This window comes from Mesocricetus auratus, unplaced genomic scaffold (assembly GCF_017639785.1).
Source record: "Mesocricetus auratus isolate SY011 unplaced genomic scaffold, BCM_Maur_2.0 Super-Scaffold_4256, whole genome shotgun sequence".
In the NCBI taxonomy this organism is placed as follows: Eukaryota; Metazoa; Chordata; class Mammalia; order Rodentia; family Cricetidae; genus Mesocricetus; species Mesocricetus auratus.
This window is the reverse complement of record NW_024429182.1, coordinates 100,738,581-100,759,343: the sequence shown is the minus strand read 5'-3', so window position 1 is coordinate 100,759,343 and position 20,763 is coordinate 100,738,581. Positions and strand designations below refer to the sequence as shown.

The 20,763-nt window shown below is 39.6% G+C and overlaps 1 protein-coding gene across 1 annotated transcript in view; it reads left to right on the top strand.

Moving 5' to 3' along the window:
• Rsf1 (remodeling and spacing factor 1) overlaps positions 1-20,763 on the top strand; it is a 104,310-nt gene that overhangs the window by 24,942 nt on the left and 58,605 nt on the right. Inside the window, exon 2 of the mRNA XM_005073947.4 lies at positions 9,265-9,356. Coding sequence (XP_005074004.3) covers positions 9,265-9,356 — 92 coding nt within the window. The remainder of the gene's footprint in view (positions 1-9,264; positions 9,357-20,763) is intronic.

Here is a 20,763-nt window from a genome sequence, read left to right as displayed (position 1 = left end):
AATGGAGTGTCCAGAAAGGAATATGCAATGGGAAACTTTGTAATTCCAGAAGTTAATTCACTAGGAAGAAAGAATAATTTTTATTAATAGCAGAACTTTAAAAATACATTAGCCAAAAGTTGACAACTGAATGTGCACAGTCCTTGAGTATAACCAAGTTTTAATACTCTCTTAAGTAGGGTTAGACAACGGTGAATATTATTGCTTGTGATATTGACATTTATATACTACTTCATGCAGCAAAGTAAAATAACAAAACAAGTCACTGGTATGTGTTGGTGAGAACTGTCCCAGGTGCTGAAGACAGAACTAGCACATCTAATCTCCAGAATTTTTGGTACCTTTTGATGCATAAGAACAAAGTGGGGTCATTCTGGGATACTAGGGAGGACACTACACTGATAAAGTGGTGTTAAAGAGTTGTTTCCTAAGAGCCTATGCCTGAGAGTGAGGTGAGGTGCCTAGGATGAGGGAAGCCGTGCAGCCATGCATGCTAGAAATAGGATGAGTTCCAGGCAGTTTGCGATGACACATCTCTGAGGTATTAAATGAAACTATCAATTCTTTATTCTGAACTTCTTGTTACATGAGTAAAAGGAACACTTTGTTTGTGAAGCCACCCTAACAGTCTTTACCTTAACTAATTCTTCATCTTGTACAGTGACATTAGTATTTTAGACTAAAGCATAGGAGACAAGAAGATAATAATCTAGGGGACACAAGAAAGGAAATTCTAACATAGAACTAGCTTTCAAGAAAACAGCAGAAACATGAGACATTCTAGGAATTAAAAAAAAACATACAAGGAGGGGAAATCTGAATTGATCCAGCATAATATGCTGCACTTGTGGCCATTTAACTATGAGCTGAATTATGCCAAGTCCAGAGCAAATGGACAGATAAGAAAATGGGTGTGTGTATTAGAAAAAACCCTGGGAACAAGGTTACAGGAACATGTGTTCCTTGAAGGGGACTTAAAAATAATAGTACTAGCATGTTAGTCAATAAATGTTTCCTTAAAAATATTTACAAATAGCAATTCTTTTGGATTTATTCAGTCATGAATAAAAGTACTTGAAAATTTTATGTTTTATAAGTCAAGAAATGGAGTCTTAATAAGTTACCTAGAAGAATATGTTTTCTTCTACAATGTAGAAGTTTGAACCAGTCATTGTTATCATGGGTGTCTTTGTGAATGTGCATGTGTGCATGTGTTGCTTTGAAGGGAATAGTTGCTATGAGCATGCTAGATGGTTCTCCTTCACTACATAACTAGCCCTAACAATTGTCTTACTTTCAGTTAAGGCAATTAAATTTTAGGTACATAAGAGTAAGTATTTAGACCGGAAGTGAGAATAGCAAGAATGAGTATGTTAAGTTTTCAACATAACTTTAAAATTTTCTTAAAATCTTTTATTTATTTATTGACCAACTCATTATGTTGTGTACATCTACACATCATACCTATGGCATCCATGATGCATGTGGAGGTCAGAGATTGTTGTGGCGTTGGTTTCCACTTTCCAGGGATTGAATTTTCAGAGTTGGCAGCTGGTATCTTTAATCAAGAAGCCACCCAACATCCCTGTTTAATAAAACTGTAGGAAAAAACTGGTCTCAGGAGGAAGGATTCGTTTTCTTATTTTCCCTTCCAAAGTTTTTTTTTTGAGGCATGGTAACAATCTCAAAAGAATACAAAGCATAACATTGGTATTACAGGACTTGTATAAAGTAGTTAGTTCTTTGGAGTGAGATTGAAGATATTGGTGTGAAAAAAATTTTAGGGATTTAGAAGATCCCATTATTTTACAATTTTCCTTGGAGATACTTTTTATCTCTGTATCCACAAATTTAGCCCAAGCATCTTGTCTTGTCTCCTGCCTAAAGATAGCAATATCCTTTTAGTTGTATTTGTCTGTATGGAGGATCTTAACTATCCCTGTACCTCTAAAACAGTGGAAAACGTTGAACAGGACAAAAGGAGCAGTTGTGGGCTAGACAGAGGCTCAGCAGTTAAGAGTGTTCTCAGCTCTTGCAAAGGACCTGGTTTCATTTCCCAGCACCCACATGGTGTCCCATAACCTCCTATAACAGAGAATCTTATGCCCTCTTCTGACCTCCTCAGGTTCCTGTATGCACAGGGGCCATGCAGACTTACCAAGGCAAACACACACACATAAACTAATAAAGCGTCAGTTTGTATAGTGGACTTTTCTGTACCTACCAGTTGTAGTGCAGTTTAGTTTCATCTGTAACTCTGTCTTGCCTCTGCCCCTAGAATATTTTTAAGTTAAACTGGATATAGATTGATCTTTTAAAAAGTTTAAATCAAGGAACGTCTCCCCTGTTCCTCCTGTGGACTCTTAAACTGACTCAAAGACTTCATTAATGTGAGTTTTGCTTCTCCACGAACACCACCCCCTTCCCCTTCCCAGCCCTGGTTCAGGCTTTGAACTCATGGCCTTCCTTGTGCATCTTGAGCCTTTGAACATGCGTTGCTTCTAGCACATTTCTCTCTTCATTGACTTGCTTAGCTGCTGCTTATCCTTTTGTTTTTCACTGTATTGTTAGAAAGGTATTTCCTGGTGCCATTAACTCTGTGGCAAAAATTTGAGCACTTGGTCTGTCTAGGTAAAGGTTTCTACTGGTACTGTGTAACGTATAGTCTTCTTGCCAGCCACTTGGATCCCACTGTTGTCTCAGCCCCAAAGTAACACACGAGACACTATATTATGAAACTGTTTGCCATTTGCTTTGATTTCTTATCAGCTAGCTCTGACTTAATTATTAACCCATTAACTGCTAAGCTAAGTATTTCCACATGGTCTTCTTTTACGGACAAAGCGCCCAGACCCCTTCCTTACTCCTGGCATCCTACATTGTGACTGCCTGTGCCTCTCTTTCCCAGAATCTCTTGGTCTCCTAGTTCCACCTAACTTGCTTCCCTATTGGCCAACAGTGCTTTATTTAATCAACCAATCAGACAAACACTGTCTCGAAACACCCTCCCCCCCCCCCAAAAAAAAAGAAAAGAAGTTCACTTGGTTACAGTTGCAGCACATGGTTGTTTACCTTATTCAATGCCTTCTGCTGGGTGGGATTCTCTGTGTGAACCTAAGCAAGGTGTAGTCCTGGTAAGACTGAAGGAGAGGCGGACTCCATCTCCCTGGAGGGCTTTCCTCCTTCCCTAGGCGGGTGGCTTCACACAGGGCTGCAGCTTTACAGACTCCATTTCCCTTAAATTCTATCTAGCATTTGTCCTAACTACGTTGTTTATAGTAAATACAGTTCCCACTTTTGGATTTGATATAATCTGAGCCATTTTGGGTGTGTTTCTTTACCTATGAGAACAGAAATTCCTTTTGGAATGGAATTCTGAAACTAGAGGGGAAAGACTCCATAGTCCCCTGCCTGCCCTCATGGCTGTCCTTGGATACATTGTTATAAATGTCAGGAGCTGAGCGTGTTGTTTATACTATTCTTTCCTAGACTCTCACTTGTGCTTTTTCTGGTGGTCTAAGTTGTAGTTCGCAGTCTTGAGCCATTTCTTTGCTTTTCAGAAAACTAAGATGATTGGTTAAGTGAATTCTTTGAAGATAAGGCATATGAATACATGATTTCAAGGATCAAGTGTCCTGAGGGGATCTGTCTCATTATTCTAAAACTCTGCTCCCCAACAGTTTCCAAGAACTGGGCAGAGAGTAAAGCTTCTTACAAGCTTGTCTTCCAGTCACTGGTCTGAAGTCAGTGTACTCTCATCTGTGACCAAGATAACTGTCTTTATAATTCAGAGTCCATCTCTGCTCATAGGTGTAGAGAAAATTTAAGTAATAGAGTAGGCATTATGAGTTGCTGTAAATTTATATCATCTAAACAACAGAATTTGGGGCTGGAGAGATGACTTAATGAATGGTTAAGAGCACTGGCTACTCTTCCAGAGGACCCGGGTTCAACAGCTTCTGTAACTCCAGTTCCAGGGGATCTGATACCCTCATACACGCAGGCAAATCCATGATGTACACTAAACAAATAAATATATTTTAAAAAATTTATCTGGCTGGTAGTGACACACATTTAATCCCAGCATTCAGGAGGCAGAGGCAGGCGGATCTCTGTGAGCTCGAGGCCAGCTTGGTCTACACAGTGAGTGCCAAAGTTACACAGAGAAACCCTGCCTTGAAAAACAAACAAACAAAAAAAACAGACAAAAAAAGAATTATTAGGGTTGACAAAATGGCTCATCAGGTGAATGAGGCTGCTAGCTGCCAAGCCTGATGACTTGCGTTTGATCTCCATTAACCACATGGTGGAAGGAAAGACCTGAGTGGCAAGTTGAGGTCTGCTAGACCTGCACTAAATAAATAGAATTAACCTTTAAAGAATAAGTAAAAGTAAAAGGCTCAGCTCCAGTTCTGGAGAGGTCGCTCAGCAATTAAGAGCTCTTGCTGACTGGAGTTAAGTTTTTCAGTAACCATGTTGGCTGGCTCACCACTGCCTATAGCTCAAGCTCCAATGCCCTCTTCTGGCCACTGTGGGTACTTACACTCACATCAGTTAACAAGTTCATTGCCCTTAGCGATCATTACATTTTAGCTCTCTCTGTAAACCAAAACTTAAATACATTTACTTACTGTGTTAGTCTGTGTTTTGTTGCTGTGAAGAGACGTCTTGACCGCAGCAACTCTTATAAAGGAAAAACATTTAACTGGGGTTTGCTTACAGTTCAGAGGTTTAGTCCATTGTTCCAGCTGGACATGGAGGCATGGTGCTGGAGTGGTGGCTGAGAGTTCCAAGTCCAAATTCACAGGCAGCAGGAAGAGAGAAACTCAGATTTGGAATGAGCTTTTTAAAACCTCAAAGACCACCTACAGTGACCCATTTCCTCCAATAAGGCCACACCTCCTAATCCTATGAGCCTATGGGGTCCATTTTCATTCAAACTACCCACCACAGTTACCAAATAATGAGTTATGAATGTTAATTTAATATGCCAGCTCTGTACTCTCCCTCACTGTAGGTGGCTTCCCTGAATAAAGCCTAATAAATTCAGTTCTTAACCTGTTTTTATATACCTAACTCAGCATAAACAAGACTTGTAAACATAATGAAAAGCATGTTTATTGCATGTTGAATTTTGTTTTCTCTTAGCCTTTTAAAAAGCAATGCCAACAGAATAAAAATCTTCCATGATTTCTGTATGATGTGGTAGGTAGGTTTAAAACCTGGTCAGAGTCACCACTTGGTACAGACAGTAAAAGACATACTGGAAATGGAAAGCCCGAGACTTACATTCCCTAGCCATTGGAAGATGAATTTGATTCACATAAGGATATGGAAATTAGCTGGAAGGCTTCCACATGGCACTCACAGGCAACAGCTAGGATAGGTTTAGTGGGCAGTAAACAAACCAAAGTGATTTCCCCCCTTTTTTGTTTTTCAAGAGGTTTTTTTTGGGGGGGATGTTTAGTGGGCAATGAACATACCAGAGTGATTTTTTTTTCCTTTTTGGTTTTTTGAGGCGCACGTGTGTGTGCCTGTGGCTGTCTTGGGCTCACAGTGTATACCAGAATAGCCTCAAACTCACAGAGATCTACCCGAGTCTTCCTTCAGGAGTATGTCACCACTGCCTGGCCAGACCAAAGTGATTCCTATTGAGTGTAGATGTAAAAGAAAGGGTTTGGGAGTTAGGATGAAAATAATTGTCAAGACTCTTGAGTTACAGGCAAGAAATTTAAGTGAGTTTATAGTATTTTATAGAGCTATAAATGTATTACCAACTGATAAGCTTTGGATTCCCGGTTATTGGATATCGGCCACTGCTGGTGTAATAAGCCAGTCAAGCCAAATTAATAAATCAAGGTTTAATGAACAGAACAAAGCACTCCTGGGTGATCTCATGGCAAATAATGGCCGACAGGTCTTAAGTAGCCTGTAGGCATTGTCTTGAGCAGCCCTGAGGAGGGGCTAACTCTTGGCAGATTTTTTGCGGGGAGGGGCTGCAGTTTGGTCTACTTTCTGAAGGGGCAAGGTCTCGGGGAGAGAGAGGAGTGGAGCTTCCACCTAATCACCAACTGCTAAATTGGGATGTTGGTTTGAGTATGTATTATCCTTTTTTTTTTTTTTTTTTTTTTTTTTTTGAGACAGGGTTTCTCTGTGGCTTTGGAGGCTGTCCTGGAACTCACTTTGTAGACCAGGCTGGCCTCAAACTCACAGAGATCCGCCTGTTTCTGCCTCCCGAGTGCTGGGATTAAAGGCGTGCGCCACCAACGCCCAGCCTGTATTATCCTTTTTTATTTTATTTTATTTTGGTTTTTCGAGACAGGGTCTCTCTTTGTAGCTTTGGCTGTCCTGGATCTGGCTCTGTAGACCAGGCTGGCCTCAAACTCTCAAGAGATCCACCTACCTCTGCCTCCAAAGTGCTGGAATTAAAGGCGTGCGCTGCCACTGCCCAGTTTGACTATTACTATCTTTGACAATTTTTTTCTGCAGTGAGGAGGTATAGCCTTCTCTGTATGTCCTAGAAAGAAGGGGGAGAAGATGGAAGGTCGAGACTTTAGCAGGCCTGAGATGTAGTGAGGGTAAACTGTGAACTCTGAGTGTTTGGGAAGAGTTAAAGGTGATCTTAGTTTCCAATATCATGGCAGAAATATATCAGAAGTGTTTTCAATCTAGTGTTTTGCTGTTTGAAAACTCCAGGAGATAGCCATAGTCTTACAGTACAGATTAGGAAGTCAAGGTTCAGTGCTAAGGGACGGGACCACTTGAGTAGAATGGAGAACTGAGAATTGAGCCCTTAGTACCATGCTGTCCTTGGCCTCTTGGGTTTCCTAAGCCAGTACTTCACTGCCAGCCTGCCACACAATTTGTTGATTTTATTTTCTAAAATATTTCTCAGTTCTGCTCACTGCTATGTCTGTTGTCCCTAGTATGTAGGCTTAGTTCAGGCTACACTCATCTTTATAGATATTTCCTTAAATTTACTTCAGATTTTTGCCCTGTGTTCTATCTCTTAAAACAAGCAAATGAAAACTTTTATTTTAAAATCTTATTTCCTCTAATTTAGTCATTGGGATATTTCTAAAACACAGAATGATCTTCTGCTTCAACTTGTAAATAAAATCAGGCTTTTTGGCTGGCTTTGTGAGTAAAATCTTCATGGTAAAATCCCTGTCTGAAGATTCATGGTCGCTGTTGTTCTTTTGTTTTTTTTACACCTACTCCTGTTTCTATATGAAGTTTTCTACTCCATCTTCAACTCTCTACTTGGGTTTTAGGTTCTACTTCAGGTTCTATATTTATTTGTGACTAGCCCATCTGTGGAAGATTCATTCATGGAGACTCACTGAGGACAAGGACTGTATGTCTGTATTAGGGTGTCAAATCCATTAGAACTGGAGTTATACACAGTTCTGAGCTGCCATGTGGGTGCTGGGAATTGAACCCTGGTCCTCTGGACGAGTAGCCAAACATTGTTTTTTACTTGCTAATAGTAGACCCTCGGAAATTGTTGAATGAGTGATTGTTATACTTGCAGGTTGTCAAGTTACAAGAAGTTCAGAATAAAGCCCTTGAGAGAATGAAGGACTGAAAAAATGAGAGTGGTTTGCACAGCATTTGTGTCTAACTCTGTATTAGATCAAATAGATTGGAAAATGTTGCAGATCTTATTTCTGTCTTAGTAACCATGAGGACAATTAGCAAATAAAAAAAAGCTTCTTTTTGGTCCAGCATTTTCTTAATATATACATTTGGTTATGGAAAAAATTTAGATAGGGTACCTGTAATTTAGCCCCCCCCCTTCAGGTTTTTCTGGACAAGATTTCTCTTTGTAGCTTTGGAGCCTGTCCTGGAATGCACAGAGATCCATCTGCTTCTGCCTCGCAAGTGCTGGGGTTAAAGGCATGTGCCACCACTGCCCAGCTGGTACCTGTAATTTCTTTTTTGTTGCTAGTAGTATTTAAGATTTGGGAAATACAAAATTTGGCAGGCATATCTGTCCTATGTATTTCCCTTGGGTCTAATTAATATAATTTAAAAACAATCAGATCACCACCTGAGGGATATTTAGAGGAACTCTGGTTGTTTGCAGTAAGAACAGAGAACCCGAGGGAAGATAGAGCAATCTTTTGAAGTTTGAGTAAGAGTCAAAACCCAGTGAGGAAGGTGTAGGAAGGTAGAGTTTCTCTTAAAGATGGCCATCTAATGGTCAGTCCTGTTCAAGGGATGGGGCCAAGGCTTTGGAAGATAAGGACTTCTTTATTTGTTTGTTTTTGTTTTTTTGAGACAGGGTTTCTCTGTGTAGTTTTTGGAGCCTGTCCTGGAACTTGCTCAGTAGACCAGGGTGCGAACTCACAGAGATCCTACTGTCTCTGCTTTCCAAGTGCTGGGGTTAAAGGCAAAGACATCTGCCACTACTGCCTGACTTTTGTTGTTGTTGTTGGTCTGAGAAGATTGTCAGGTAGGGATCCATAGGATGCTACAGAGAAATTCAGCTGGTCGTATAGGAGTTAGATTTGAAGACCATTTTTTAGTTTAGTTTTTTTTTTTAAGTTTGAACACTGTTAGTTCAGTTTCTAAAATGTCCATCAACCTGAGATGTATATTCTTCAATTTCTTTCTCATTGTATGACTTTGTATCTACGCCTGGAATCCAGATGTATAACATGAGGAACACTAAGAAATTTTAGTTGTTTAGTTAAGTGCTTTTATTTGATGGTTATTTAGTTATTGTATAAATGGGGGGGGTTGAACCTGTCATCTCTACATGCTAGGCAAAGTACTTTACCACTGAGCTACATTTCTAGTCATTAAAAACAAACAAACAAACAAACAAACAAACAGCTTTGTGGTGTTTTGGGGGCAGTCTCCCTGTTCACAGGAATGAAGAAGAAAGTTCAGAGCGTTGACTTTGCTCTGCTCTCCTGAAGTCTTCCTCATCCACATCCCTGTGGGGCCTGCAGTGTGTGGAGCTTCTGTGACCATTAAACTGCTGTGACTTACTCTGTAGTTTATAATAGGTTTCGTTCCTCATGATAGTTCTAAATGTGACTATTCCCCATACTAAATACTGAAAATAGTATTTAGTCATTTTTTGTTCTAGTTTAGGCTTTTAAGGATTTAGGGATAAAGAAAGTAGAGCCTGGAACATTCTGGGTTTTGAGAAAGGGTTTAGGACTGGAGGAAGTGGGTTTTTATTTTTATTTTAAATCTTAAATGTAAGTGTTTCATTTTGTTGGCTAACAGAGCTTTTTCCTTCCTTTTAAGTGCCAAAAGAACTGGTGGAGCTTCATTTGAAGTTGATGAGGAAGATTGGCAAATCCGTCACAGCAGACAGATGGGAAAAATACTTGATAAAGGTAACTGTGCAAGTTACGTTCTGACACTGAACTACTATCCCACTTAATATGAATCGATATTTGCATTTAGTAGTATGTGTTTAAAACAGTTTATTAGGAATTACAGAATATGACTACTTTCCATGTTGTTATGATTTTCTCTTTGCTGCTGCTAAGCAGCAGTTATTTTGTAAGTTCCTGTTGGGAGACCACATTATACATTTACTTAATTTTGGTTTTGGGAGAACTCTATGACGCTCAGGTTATCCTTAAATTTGAGATACTCCTGCCTCATCACGCCCAGATGAACAACAGCTTTATCATGCCTTGAGCATGCTAGACAAAGAACTCTACCAATGCAGCACTCTTAATTTCTAATGTCCTGGGGATTTGTTTTATTTTGTGGTTGTTTTTTAAGGCTGAAGTCTGTGTAGACTAAGTTGGCTTTGAACTCCCCATCCTCTTGCATCTGTAACCTCAGTCCTGGGAGTTTTGGCCCATTACCACTACCACTTGCTCAGAACTTTCCACACTTTTTCTCATTCATTCTTTAAAATCAACCCAATTAAATAAAATATTTTTGTTTAAATCACCTAAAAGGTATAGATAGAACCTAAATTTATTCCTGATTTGAAAAATAAACTCTTGGGGCTGCAGAGATCAGTTAAGAGCGATGGCTAATTTTCCAGGGGTCCTGAGTTTAATTCCCAGCAACCACATGGTGGCTCACACCATCTATAATAGGATCTGATGCCCTCTTCTGGCATGCAGCTATATATGAAGAACAATCATACATAAAACATTAAAAAAATAAAAATAATGCCTGGTGGTGTTGCTACACATCTTTAATACCAGCACTCAGGAGGCAGAGGCAGGTGAAGCTCTGTGAGTTTGAGGCCAGCCTGGTATGCAGAGTGAGTTCAAGGACAGCCAGGACTGTTTCACAGAGAAACCCTATCCTGGGAAAATGGGGGGTGGGGTGATTAGGAGAGACTTCTAAATTACCCATGGAGTCAGAAAGTCAAATGTGTAATTAACAGGACATCCTGGGTAATCTTAGCTTTAAGATGGATCCCTAACAGCAAAAGCATTCCCTGTGTAGGATGACCTTGAATTTTCTGCCTCCACTCGAGTGCTCCATGTGGTGCTGGGGTCAGAACCCAGGGCTTTGGGGCTGTTAGACATTCTACAAAATGAGCTCCATCCTTAGTCCCCCGTCCCCCACATTCAGACTCATTGTCCAGAATTGCATCCAAATGATGAGACCTGTGTGCTTAGAGAAGCCTATGCTCATGTATGTTGTTGTACTTTATTTATATGAAGTTGAATGGGAGTATTTTGACTTCTGTAGCATACTAATTATTATCATTTTAGACAATTGAAAGGCGATTTAAAATCGGCTAATGAAATGGCTCAGTGGGTAAATGTAGTTGCCACCAAGCCTGATGATTTGACTTACACCCCTGGGTTCTAACCAGAGGGCAGGAGCCCTGAACGTTGTCCTTTGACTTCCCTCACACACCGGAAATCACACAAAAAATAAACAAATGAATGAAATAGAACTTTTAAAATACTATCCTCTTTTTTTTTTTTTTTTTGGCAGGGGGATCTGTATGATTATAGGATGCTATGGAAAGAGTATTCATCGTAGATAAGAACTCTTGTTTTTATAATAAATACCATATGTTGGATTATCTTTGTTTTATGATTTGGATCAGTTTTTATCAGATTAGGAATTGCAAAGATCATTTCTATCATCCTCTATTGGTCAAAGTATCAAAACTCTGACCACAGCCAATGAGCTAGAGTTGTGGGACTGTCTAACTTTTGAAAAATATCAATATAGAATATATTAAGCTGGGCTGGACGTTGGTGGCGCATGCCTTTAATCCCAGCACTCGGGAGGCAGAGGCAGGCGGATCTCTGTGAGTTTGAGGCCAGCCTGGTCTACAAGAGCGAGTTCCAGGACAGCCTCCAAAGCCACAGAGAAACCCTGTCTCGGGGGGGGGGGGGGGGGAAATACACACACACACACACACACACACACACACACACACACACACACACATACATATATATATATAAAGCTGGGAATGTGGATCAGTGGGTAGAATACTGGCCTAGCATAACAGAGACCCTGTGTTTGATTACCAGTACTGCCTAAGCCGTAATCTTAGCCACTCCAGAGGTAGAAGCAGGGGATCCCAAGATTTCAGATCCATCCTGGAAATAAGCTAGCTGTAGGTCCCCCTGGGCTATGTGAAATCCTGTCTTCACAACAACAAAAGGAAAGGTAGATTTTTCTTCACAAACACATGTGTGTGAGCACACGAGTGCACGCATATACACACAGGCACACAGATTTAATCTAATTAAAAAGATAAATGTTAATAACAGGCCAGTCAAATGGCTCAGCAGATATAGATCTGCTGCCAAGTTTGACATTCCCTAGACACGTGGTTATCCTGACTTCTACAAGTGCCTGTGGTAGGTGTGCACCCTCACATAGATGCATGTGCATTTATGCACATACATACACACTAAATAAATTTAATTTTCAACACACTAAAATATAAAATAAAACACTGTAAAGTTGACTTAGAATTTCAAAGATTTTATGTAATGGGATTTTCTGAAAGAAAAATTAGGTAACGTTTCATTAAATTGCTGAAAACATTAATTAATCTATGAATGGTAAATGAATAAATTTTTTAGCTATTCCAAGTGCGTTTTGAAATACAGTGAGCTTGATGTTTTTGTATTTGCAAAATGATAAATTAATGAAGGGTTTGGAGCTTAAAAAGAGATGCTGGGATATCAGGGCATTAGTTTTAACAAAGTATTTTTAAAAATTATAAGGACCATTTTTAAAAATTTCATTTATTAGTTTTTTTGAGTCAGGATCTCACTTTGCAGTCTAGGCTGGTCTTTAATTTGCAATTGAGATTACAAGTGTACTATACTAAGCCTGGCTAAAAGATTTTTATTTTCTGGCTTTTTGTTTTTTGCTTCCAATATCTGAGAACTAAGGTAGAAGTAAGTATCTTATATCCTAATCCTGGCTCTGTTACTAACAAACTTCAGTTTGTTGAGTAAGTTAATAACTTAAATAGTTCACTCTGAATTGTTCTCAGGCTTTGTAGGATGTGAAAGTAGAGATGATGATTTTATAAGACTCCTTAGCCCTATGATGTGGTTCTAGTTCAAATTTTTTTTAAAGTTGAGATATATTCACATACTGTAAATTCTTCCTTTCAGAAAAACAGTTGAGTGGTGTATAGTACGTTCACAGAGTTGTGCAGCCACAGCAGAGAAGAAACTTGATATTCTTTAGCAATAGCCACACTTCCCTACATTTTATGATGTCATGAATTTGCCCGCTCTGATGTTATATGTAAATGGGATCATCAGTATACAGTCCTTGGTGTCTGCTTTCTTTTATTTAGTAGTTTCTGCTAATGTTGTTATATTCATGGTGCTGTGCCGTGACCACTGTGTAGTTCCAGAGCATTTTCATCACTAAGGAAACTGTGTATCTCTTAAAAACTTCTACTTTCTACCGGTAGCCCAGGCAGTGGGTAATTTGTTTTGGAGGATTTGCTTTTTCTTGACTGTAAGTGGAATCTTAGCACACTGTTCTTGTTTCTGTTCTCTTTCACTTAGCTTGATGTCTTAAGGTTCATCCATTTTTTGCTTGTGTTGGTACTCTTATTTATACTTAATAATATTCCACTGTAACATTTTATTTAATCATTTATAGGCTTATGGTGTTTGGCTTACTTCCATCTTTTGCCCACTGTGAAGAGTGCTACATCTTGAACATTTGTGCAAATTTAGGGAATACAAGTGATTTCATTTTTATTGTGGAAATCTGTGTCATGTAATAATTCCATATTAACTTCGTATGATCTCTTCCAGGACAACTTACACAATTTTACATTTCTGTCAGGAATGTATGAGGGTTCTTCTTCCAGCATTCTCCATAGCAACACACTTAACTCATTTTATTTTGTTTTATAGTAATGAACCTAGTATGTTTGCATTTCTCAAATAATTAGTATGTTGAACATTATTTTCATGTGTTATTCCCTGTTTATATCTTCTCTGTCCTTGCCAACTTTTAAATTGGTCATTTGTATTAGCATTGTTGAGTTGTGTATCTTGTATAGTTCTTTATGTGTTTTGTAGACTAGAACAGTACCAGATATATGATTTGCAAATACTTTTATTTTTGAGTTGTCTTTTTACCTTATTGATAGTTCCCTGTGATGCATTAAAAGTTAATTTTAGTTTTAATTAATAGAGTCCACAGTATCTTTTTTCCTTATGTTGTTGTTAAAAAAAGTTGATAAGGATGTATTCTGGGTCAGGTTTTCTTTCAGCATTTTTATTTGCCATGTGGATGCATGTGTGCTACAACATGCTTGTGGAGGTCAGAGCACCACTTGCAAGAGTCAGTTCTCTTCTTCTACCATTGGGCTCTATGGATCAAATTCATGTCATCAGGTCTTTAACCACTGAACCATCTCACTGGCCTCTGGGTTAGATTTTCTTCAGCTGGGTTCCCAGGTTTCCCTTTCTCCACCCCATCCCCACATTTTGCAGTGTGAGGCGTCTTAGTTTGATATTTCTGTTGTGCCTAAGTTGCAAAGTTCCCAGAGACCATCAGGAAGACAGACCCACTAAACTGCAAAAGCAAGGTTTAATGCTTGTTCATCCACCCATGACAGGGACCCCGTCTGGCTAGCTGTCACAGCAGCCCCTAGAGGGAATGAAGTTGTGAAGTTCCCTGTCTACTGTGAGGTTTTATTGACAAAAGTTACAGGATTACATCAGTAGGTATGGGTTGGTTTCTGATTGATTGACATTTGGGACAATCAAGAGCATTTTTCAAAGTCATATTTTGGCATGAAATACCTGTGTACCAATTATTTTCATTGGTCAGTGCTGAGAGGGAACATTCTGTGGTTTCTATGACATTGTTTTGTTACTTGCAGATGGCCTGTTGCACATAGATATCAGTAGTTTTCAGAACTATATCCTGGAGACTACAGGGAAGGTTTTGGACTCCCCTGGAGTTTCTTTTGTGGCCAAACAGATCCTAGGAGGCTGGGGATGGGGTGGGGGAGTTTTCTGGAGTTTCTTTGTGTTCAGTTTTGGCCCTAGGCTCCAGGAGGCCAGAGGATCTGGAGTTTCCTTGTGTCAGAGGCCTACATATCTTTTCTGTAGCCTGTCATGGCTGCTAAAGCAAGGGGCTGAGTGAGGGTCTGGTCCCTTTATTTCTAAATTATTAGAAGTGAAGCCCTTGAGTTTAGTTTATCCCTTTCATATCAATTTTTATAAAATGCCAGCTTGAATTTGTGTAGAAGTTATATTACCATCCGTAACTTTTGATCAATAAAGAAAGTCTATCATTTAGTTTTGTGTGGTCTTCTTGAAAAATTTGTGTATTTTCCAGAGTTTAGTCTTAAACAGACATTCATTGTGCCTTGGTCTGTATAGTATTTTATAGATGCCCATATCTCTTAAATAAAATGGCTTTGTAGTTGGATATAACATATATATGTCTCCTCCTATACATGGAATTAATTAATTAATTATTTGTGTGTATGAGTGTTTTGTTTTCATGTGTATTGTGCACACGTGGTGCGCTCAAAGACCAGAAGAGGGCATCAGATTTCCTGGAACTAGAGTTACAGAGGGTTGTGAGCTACCATGTGGGTCTTGAATGGCACCCAGTTCCTCTGGGAGAACAGCTAGAGCTCTTAATTGCCTAGCCATTTCTCCAGCACAGGCGTCTGTTTTTGAGGCTGGGCATCGCTATTCAGTTCTGGGCGGTCTTGTATACGATATGTAGAACAGGCCAGCCTTCACCTCATAAGAGATTGTGTGCTTCTGCCTCCTCAGGGTTGTGATTTAAGATGTGTGCCACCATGTCTGGCTCCTAACTATCCTTTTATCCTGCATACTGTACCTGACCACTTTGAGCCACTGTAATAGTTCGAATGCAATGTCCCCTGTATTCTTGGGCATCTGAGTACTTGGTCCCCAGTTTTGTTTGCGTAGGTTTAGGAAGTGTTACCTTGCCGGAGGGGCTCTGGGCAGACTTTGAGGTTTCAGAAGCTGAGTCATTTCCAGTGCACTTTCTTAGCTTCTTTGATTTTTTTGTTTTGTTTTTAGGATTTATTTATTATGTATACAGTGTTCTGCCTGCATGCATACCTGCAGGTCAGAAGAGGGCACCAGATCTCATTACAGATGGTTGTGAGCTACCATGTAGTTGCTGGGAATTGAACTCAGGACCTAACCTCTGAGCCATCTCTTCAGCCGCTCAGCTTCTTGTTTGCTGTTTGAGATGTGAGTTCTCAGTTGTTGCTCCGCTGTGGGGTCCCTCTTACTATTGACCCTAACCACCTGAAACTGTAAATCCAAAATAAATCCTTCTTTCTATAAGTTGCCTTGGTTTTGGTGTTTAGCAATAGAAAGAAAAATTGGGGGGGGGCACTTTTGAGGCAGGGTTTCTCTGTGACTTTGGAGGCTTGTTTTGTCCCCGGAGTTTTTTTACTTTTTATTTATTTATCAATTACTTTTGTGCTTTTTCGAGACAGGGTTTCTCTGTGGCTTTGGAGGCTGTCCTGGAACTAGCTATTGTAGACCAGGCTGGTCTCAAACTCACAGAGGTGCTCCTGCCTCTGCCTCTCATGCTGGGATTAAAGGTGTGTGCCACCAATGCCCGGCTCCATTTACTATTTTGAATTAAGAATCTTTAGTTTTGGTGAGCAACTTGGGGAGGGAAGGATTTATTTTACTTACACCTCTGATAATGCCTGGCTCCATTTACTATTTTGAATTAAGAATCTTTAATTTCAGTCAGCAACTTGGGGAGGGAAGGATTTATTTTACTTATGCCTCTGATCATAGTTCATCACCAAAGGAAGCCAAGTCAGGAACTTATTCAAGCAGAGTCCATGGAGGAATGCTGCTTATAGGCTTATTCAGCCTGCTTTTTATACAACTCAGACTGATTGCCTAGGGTTGCCCTTTCACATAACCATTAATCAAGAAAATGCTCCATGGGCTTGGCTAGAGGCTAGTTTGATGGGACACATTTACTAAATTGAGGCTCCATCTTCTGAGATGACTCTAGCTTGTATCAAATAACAAAAGACTAACCATCACAGATCTCAAAGTCTAGTATGTTTATTATATGGCCCTTTACTGAAAAAAAGTACTTGACCTTTGATGAATAGCATGCCTAGAATACTTTTCAGCATATACACATCTAACCATTATTTGTTGAATGAATAAATGTTACTAAATAACTTGGAAAAGACATAAAGATAGAGCTGTATCTTTGATTTTACAGTCTTAAAAACAACAAAGTTCTCTATTGACAATAAGAAAGAAATTTAGCTGGGTGGTGGTGGCGACCTTTGATCCCAGTACTGGGGTGGTAGAGTCAGGTGGATGTCTGAGTTTGAGGCCTGCCTGGTCTATATAGCCAGTTTCAGGACAGCCAGGGCTACACAGAGAAATCCTGCCCCCCCCCAAAGAAAGAAAATAAAATAAATCTTTGTTTTTTAAAGGGTTATTATATTTATTAATATACTGTATAATATTTTCCTCTCTAAATCACCAAAAATGGGCGTGACACTTTATATTACATGAACCTTGTGTGTAGTTATGTTTCCCAGGAAATTTTATTTATAGAAAGTTACCAGTCATATTATGTTTGTTATGGTTTGAATATGGAACTCCTCTCACCACAACTTATGTGCTTGAGCACCAGGTCCTCAGCCAGTAGTAGTACTTTGGGAGATTGTGGAACCTTCTGGATCTGAGATCTAGCTGGTGGACATAGGTCATTAGGAGTAAGCTTTGAGGCTGTATATCCCGATCCTGTTCCAGCCAGAGCTGTCTGTGTTTCTGGCCTGCCAGAATGTGGGGGACCTGTGACTGCTTGTTACTTCCACTGTGCCTTCCACTCTAATGGGCTCGCTGCTACACTGTGATCCAGAATAAACCATCCTCCCTTATGTTGCCTTGTTAGGTGCTCTGTCACAGTGACAAGAAAGTAGCCAATAAAATCATGTGAAGGTTCAAGTTTCATTTTGGCTTAGGTTATATTTTTAAGATTTTCCTTTTTAGCCACTGTTCTCTGTGAATTATTAAAAGTGCTATTGCTAGTCTAGAGTAGGAACTAGCAACCTATAGCCAAATCCTGTCTGTTTTTGTAAATAAAATGGAATTAGAAGAGGGATAGGTCTGTTGGTAGATGACTTCATTCTACGGTGTCAAGCCAAGTAGTTTTCAACAAGAATTGAGTACATGATGCTTAAAATATTTATTGTTAGCCCTCTGCAGATACAGTTGATTGATATCTGGTCTAAAGAGTGTATAGATCATTTATTGTTTGTAGCTTTGGCCATCATAAAATTAAATGCTTGAAAACCACTGACCAACCTGATATTAGTCATATAAAAAGGACAAACATCTCCATTTTTATAAAAATGGTGGCCCACTCAACTGACGCCACATAAATACATCAAAAGCCAGCTTCATCCTCTTCTAAACATGTCATACCTGTAGAACCCATGATGTATTCATGTTACCATCAGCAGTTTTAGCCCGAACCACAATTTAGGGATGGCCTCAGTGTTCTTTTCGCTATACCCCAGCAGCAGTCAGTCAAATGTACCTGGTTTCCTTCCTGTTTCTCTGGTCTGCCTTTTCTTACCCCAGTTGTTCTGCTTATTTCATGCCCCCTTTTAGCTTTGGGCCACCACCCTATCCTTGAACTAAAAGGTTCAACGTACAAAAGGACAGTGTGTGTTTATGTTTTGCGTGTTTGTGCGCACGTGCAGGCATGTGTGTTCATCCGTGGGTACTTTATGGAAGCCAGAGCAAGCTAGCTGTAACATTCTTCTGCCTCATTCCCTTGACAGGATTTCTCACTGAACCTGGAATTCTCAGCTAAGCTGGCTGGCCAGTAAGCCCCAGTGATCTTCCTGTCTCTAATACATATTCATAGCCACCAACACCTCTCTTCTCTTCCCTAGTTCCCAGCAAATGCTAGTGTTACAGGTATGCGTGGCCATGCTTGGTTTGTACATGAGTATGCAGTATCTGAACTCAGGTCCTTGACCTGTACAGCAAGTCCTCTTACCCGCTGAGCCATATCTTAATCCACAAAAGGGACTTTTTATACATAGAAACGATGCTATAATACTTTCCAATTCAGAAATTTTCCCTCTCACAGATCTGGTCTGTCTTGAACCTGCCATGTCTTTCCTAAGAGTTCTTGCATAGGCTGTGTCTTTTTGGAATGCTTTCCTGCCAGTTTGTTTTCTTGGCAAACTTACTTATTCCTTAAGCCTCAGCTTGAGTATTGCTGTCTCCTTGAGGCATTTTCCCAGGAAGATGTTCCTTAGTTTAACTCCATTATAGAAGCTATTGTTTGAATTTTTCCTCTGTGGACTTGGAATTAATTTCTTTGTGGAAACTATTGTGTTTTGTTTTGTTTTGTTTTGTTTTGTTTTGTTTTGTTTTGTTTTGTGTTTTCCTCGGAGACAGGGTCTCACTGTGTAGCCTCAAGCTTCTGATTCTACTGCCTAAGCCTCTCCGGTGCTGAGATTACAGGCAAGTGCCAAAAGACCTAGTTCCTATTGTGTGATTTTTATAATGAATATTTGCTATGTACTGTTTAAAACTCTACATTTTCTTTTGTGTCATTGTAACTTTGAAATATAGATTATCTCTGTTTTGTGTGTAAGAAAATTGAATTTGAGAACCTAAAAAACTTGTACAGGCCCACAGCGCTAAAAATGGCAGAGTCAGCATTTCGTTGAAGCCCAGGACTTGCTGACTCTAGTGCTTTGATGGGCCATTCCATGAAATGCCTCTCACTTGTCTTTCTTCTAGATTGTCTCTTGAATGTTTGTTTCTTTTCACCTTTTAAGCAGTAATGCTAGGTTAAATAGTCACTTAGACAATTCCAGTTTTCTTGTATTTATTTCTCATTTGCAGTCGGCAGCCAGTTCTGTGGTAGTATGTTTACCTTTCTTTCTTCTATGTTCTTTACCTTGTAGTAGTGCGGTACATATGTACTACTGAGAGCTATTTCTTCTTTGAAGTAATGGGATGTCATCAAGTGAAAATTCTGTTTAAATACAGACCAAGCATCTGGCATTTACTTCCCTCCTCAGCCTAGACTCAGCAAACCACAGTACTGTCACCTATTTCTTATGTCTTCTTAGTGTCTCTTTAAAACAGCTCAGCTAAGACCTGTAGAGTGAGCAGGAATTTGTTAGGAAATTGCCAGTAGCTTAGCCTTACTTACAGGTAATAAGGTACCAAGAGAGAGTGTAGTGAAGGGGTTCAGTGATGATATGATATGGAAGTTATTGTGAGAAGCCAAGTAAATAGTGAAGAAGCCTAAACTGGGGTTTGGGTGTGTTTCCCTTCCTTCCCCCTCCCCCACTCCCTTTCCTTTGTAGAAAGTAGAACTGAACTGACGGATCTTGATACCTGATAGCTGGAGAGATATCCAGCAACTCTGTGTAACTAAGAGTATTCGTTTTGTTTTATGTCTTGCACTGTCTAACCTATATTGTCCAGTATTATCCAGAATAGAAGAGAACCCACAAATTTAATCTAGTTGCTTTTTACTTTTAAGATAGACCCTTCTAAAAGTAAAATATGTACCAGAACTTAAACTAAATGATCTACTTGGACCTGTTGACTTCTGGCTTGGTTGGGTAAGCCTTGGCCTAATGCTTCACATTCCTTTCATTTGGCAAGCCACAAAGAAATTTCTATCATTGAACTCTCATGAACTCTTCCATTTCCTTTGGTTGTTAATAATTTTAGCTACCACAACCGATTTCATACCACCTTGACTGTGGATAATAAATGTCACTATACTAAGAATTTAGTATATGCCACAAGGTTTTCAAAAGTGGCAGGGAAAGGAGATTGTAAAGGAAGCTATCTGGACTGGAGAGATGGCTTAGCTGTTAAAGGCTGGACTCCCAACCAAACATGTAAAAGAAGCTAGCCTAGCTAGGTGCAATGGTGCTTGCCTTTAATTCCAGTACTTACATGTTGATGCCCGATGGTGGTGACACACACCTTTAATCCCAGCACTTGGGAGGCAGAGGCAGGCAGATCTCTGTGAGTTTGAAGCCAGTCTGTTCTACAGATTGAGTGCCAGGATAGGCTCCACAGAGAAACCCTGTCTCGAAAAACCAAACAAAAACAAAATCAAACAAAAAAACCAAAGAAAAAAATGCAAACAAACTTTGTGCATCAGAGAACATGCACAAAGAAAGTGAGAGAGGCTTACAGAATGAGATAGTTCATGCTGCAATTTATGTACTTTGCAAATCTGGAAAGTTTATTATCCAGAGTATATTAAGAACTCCTGGGC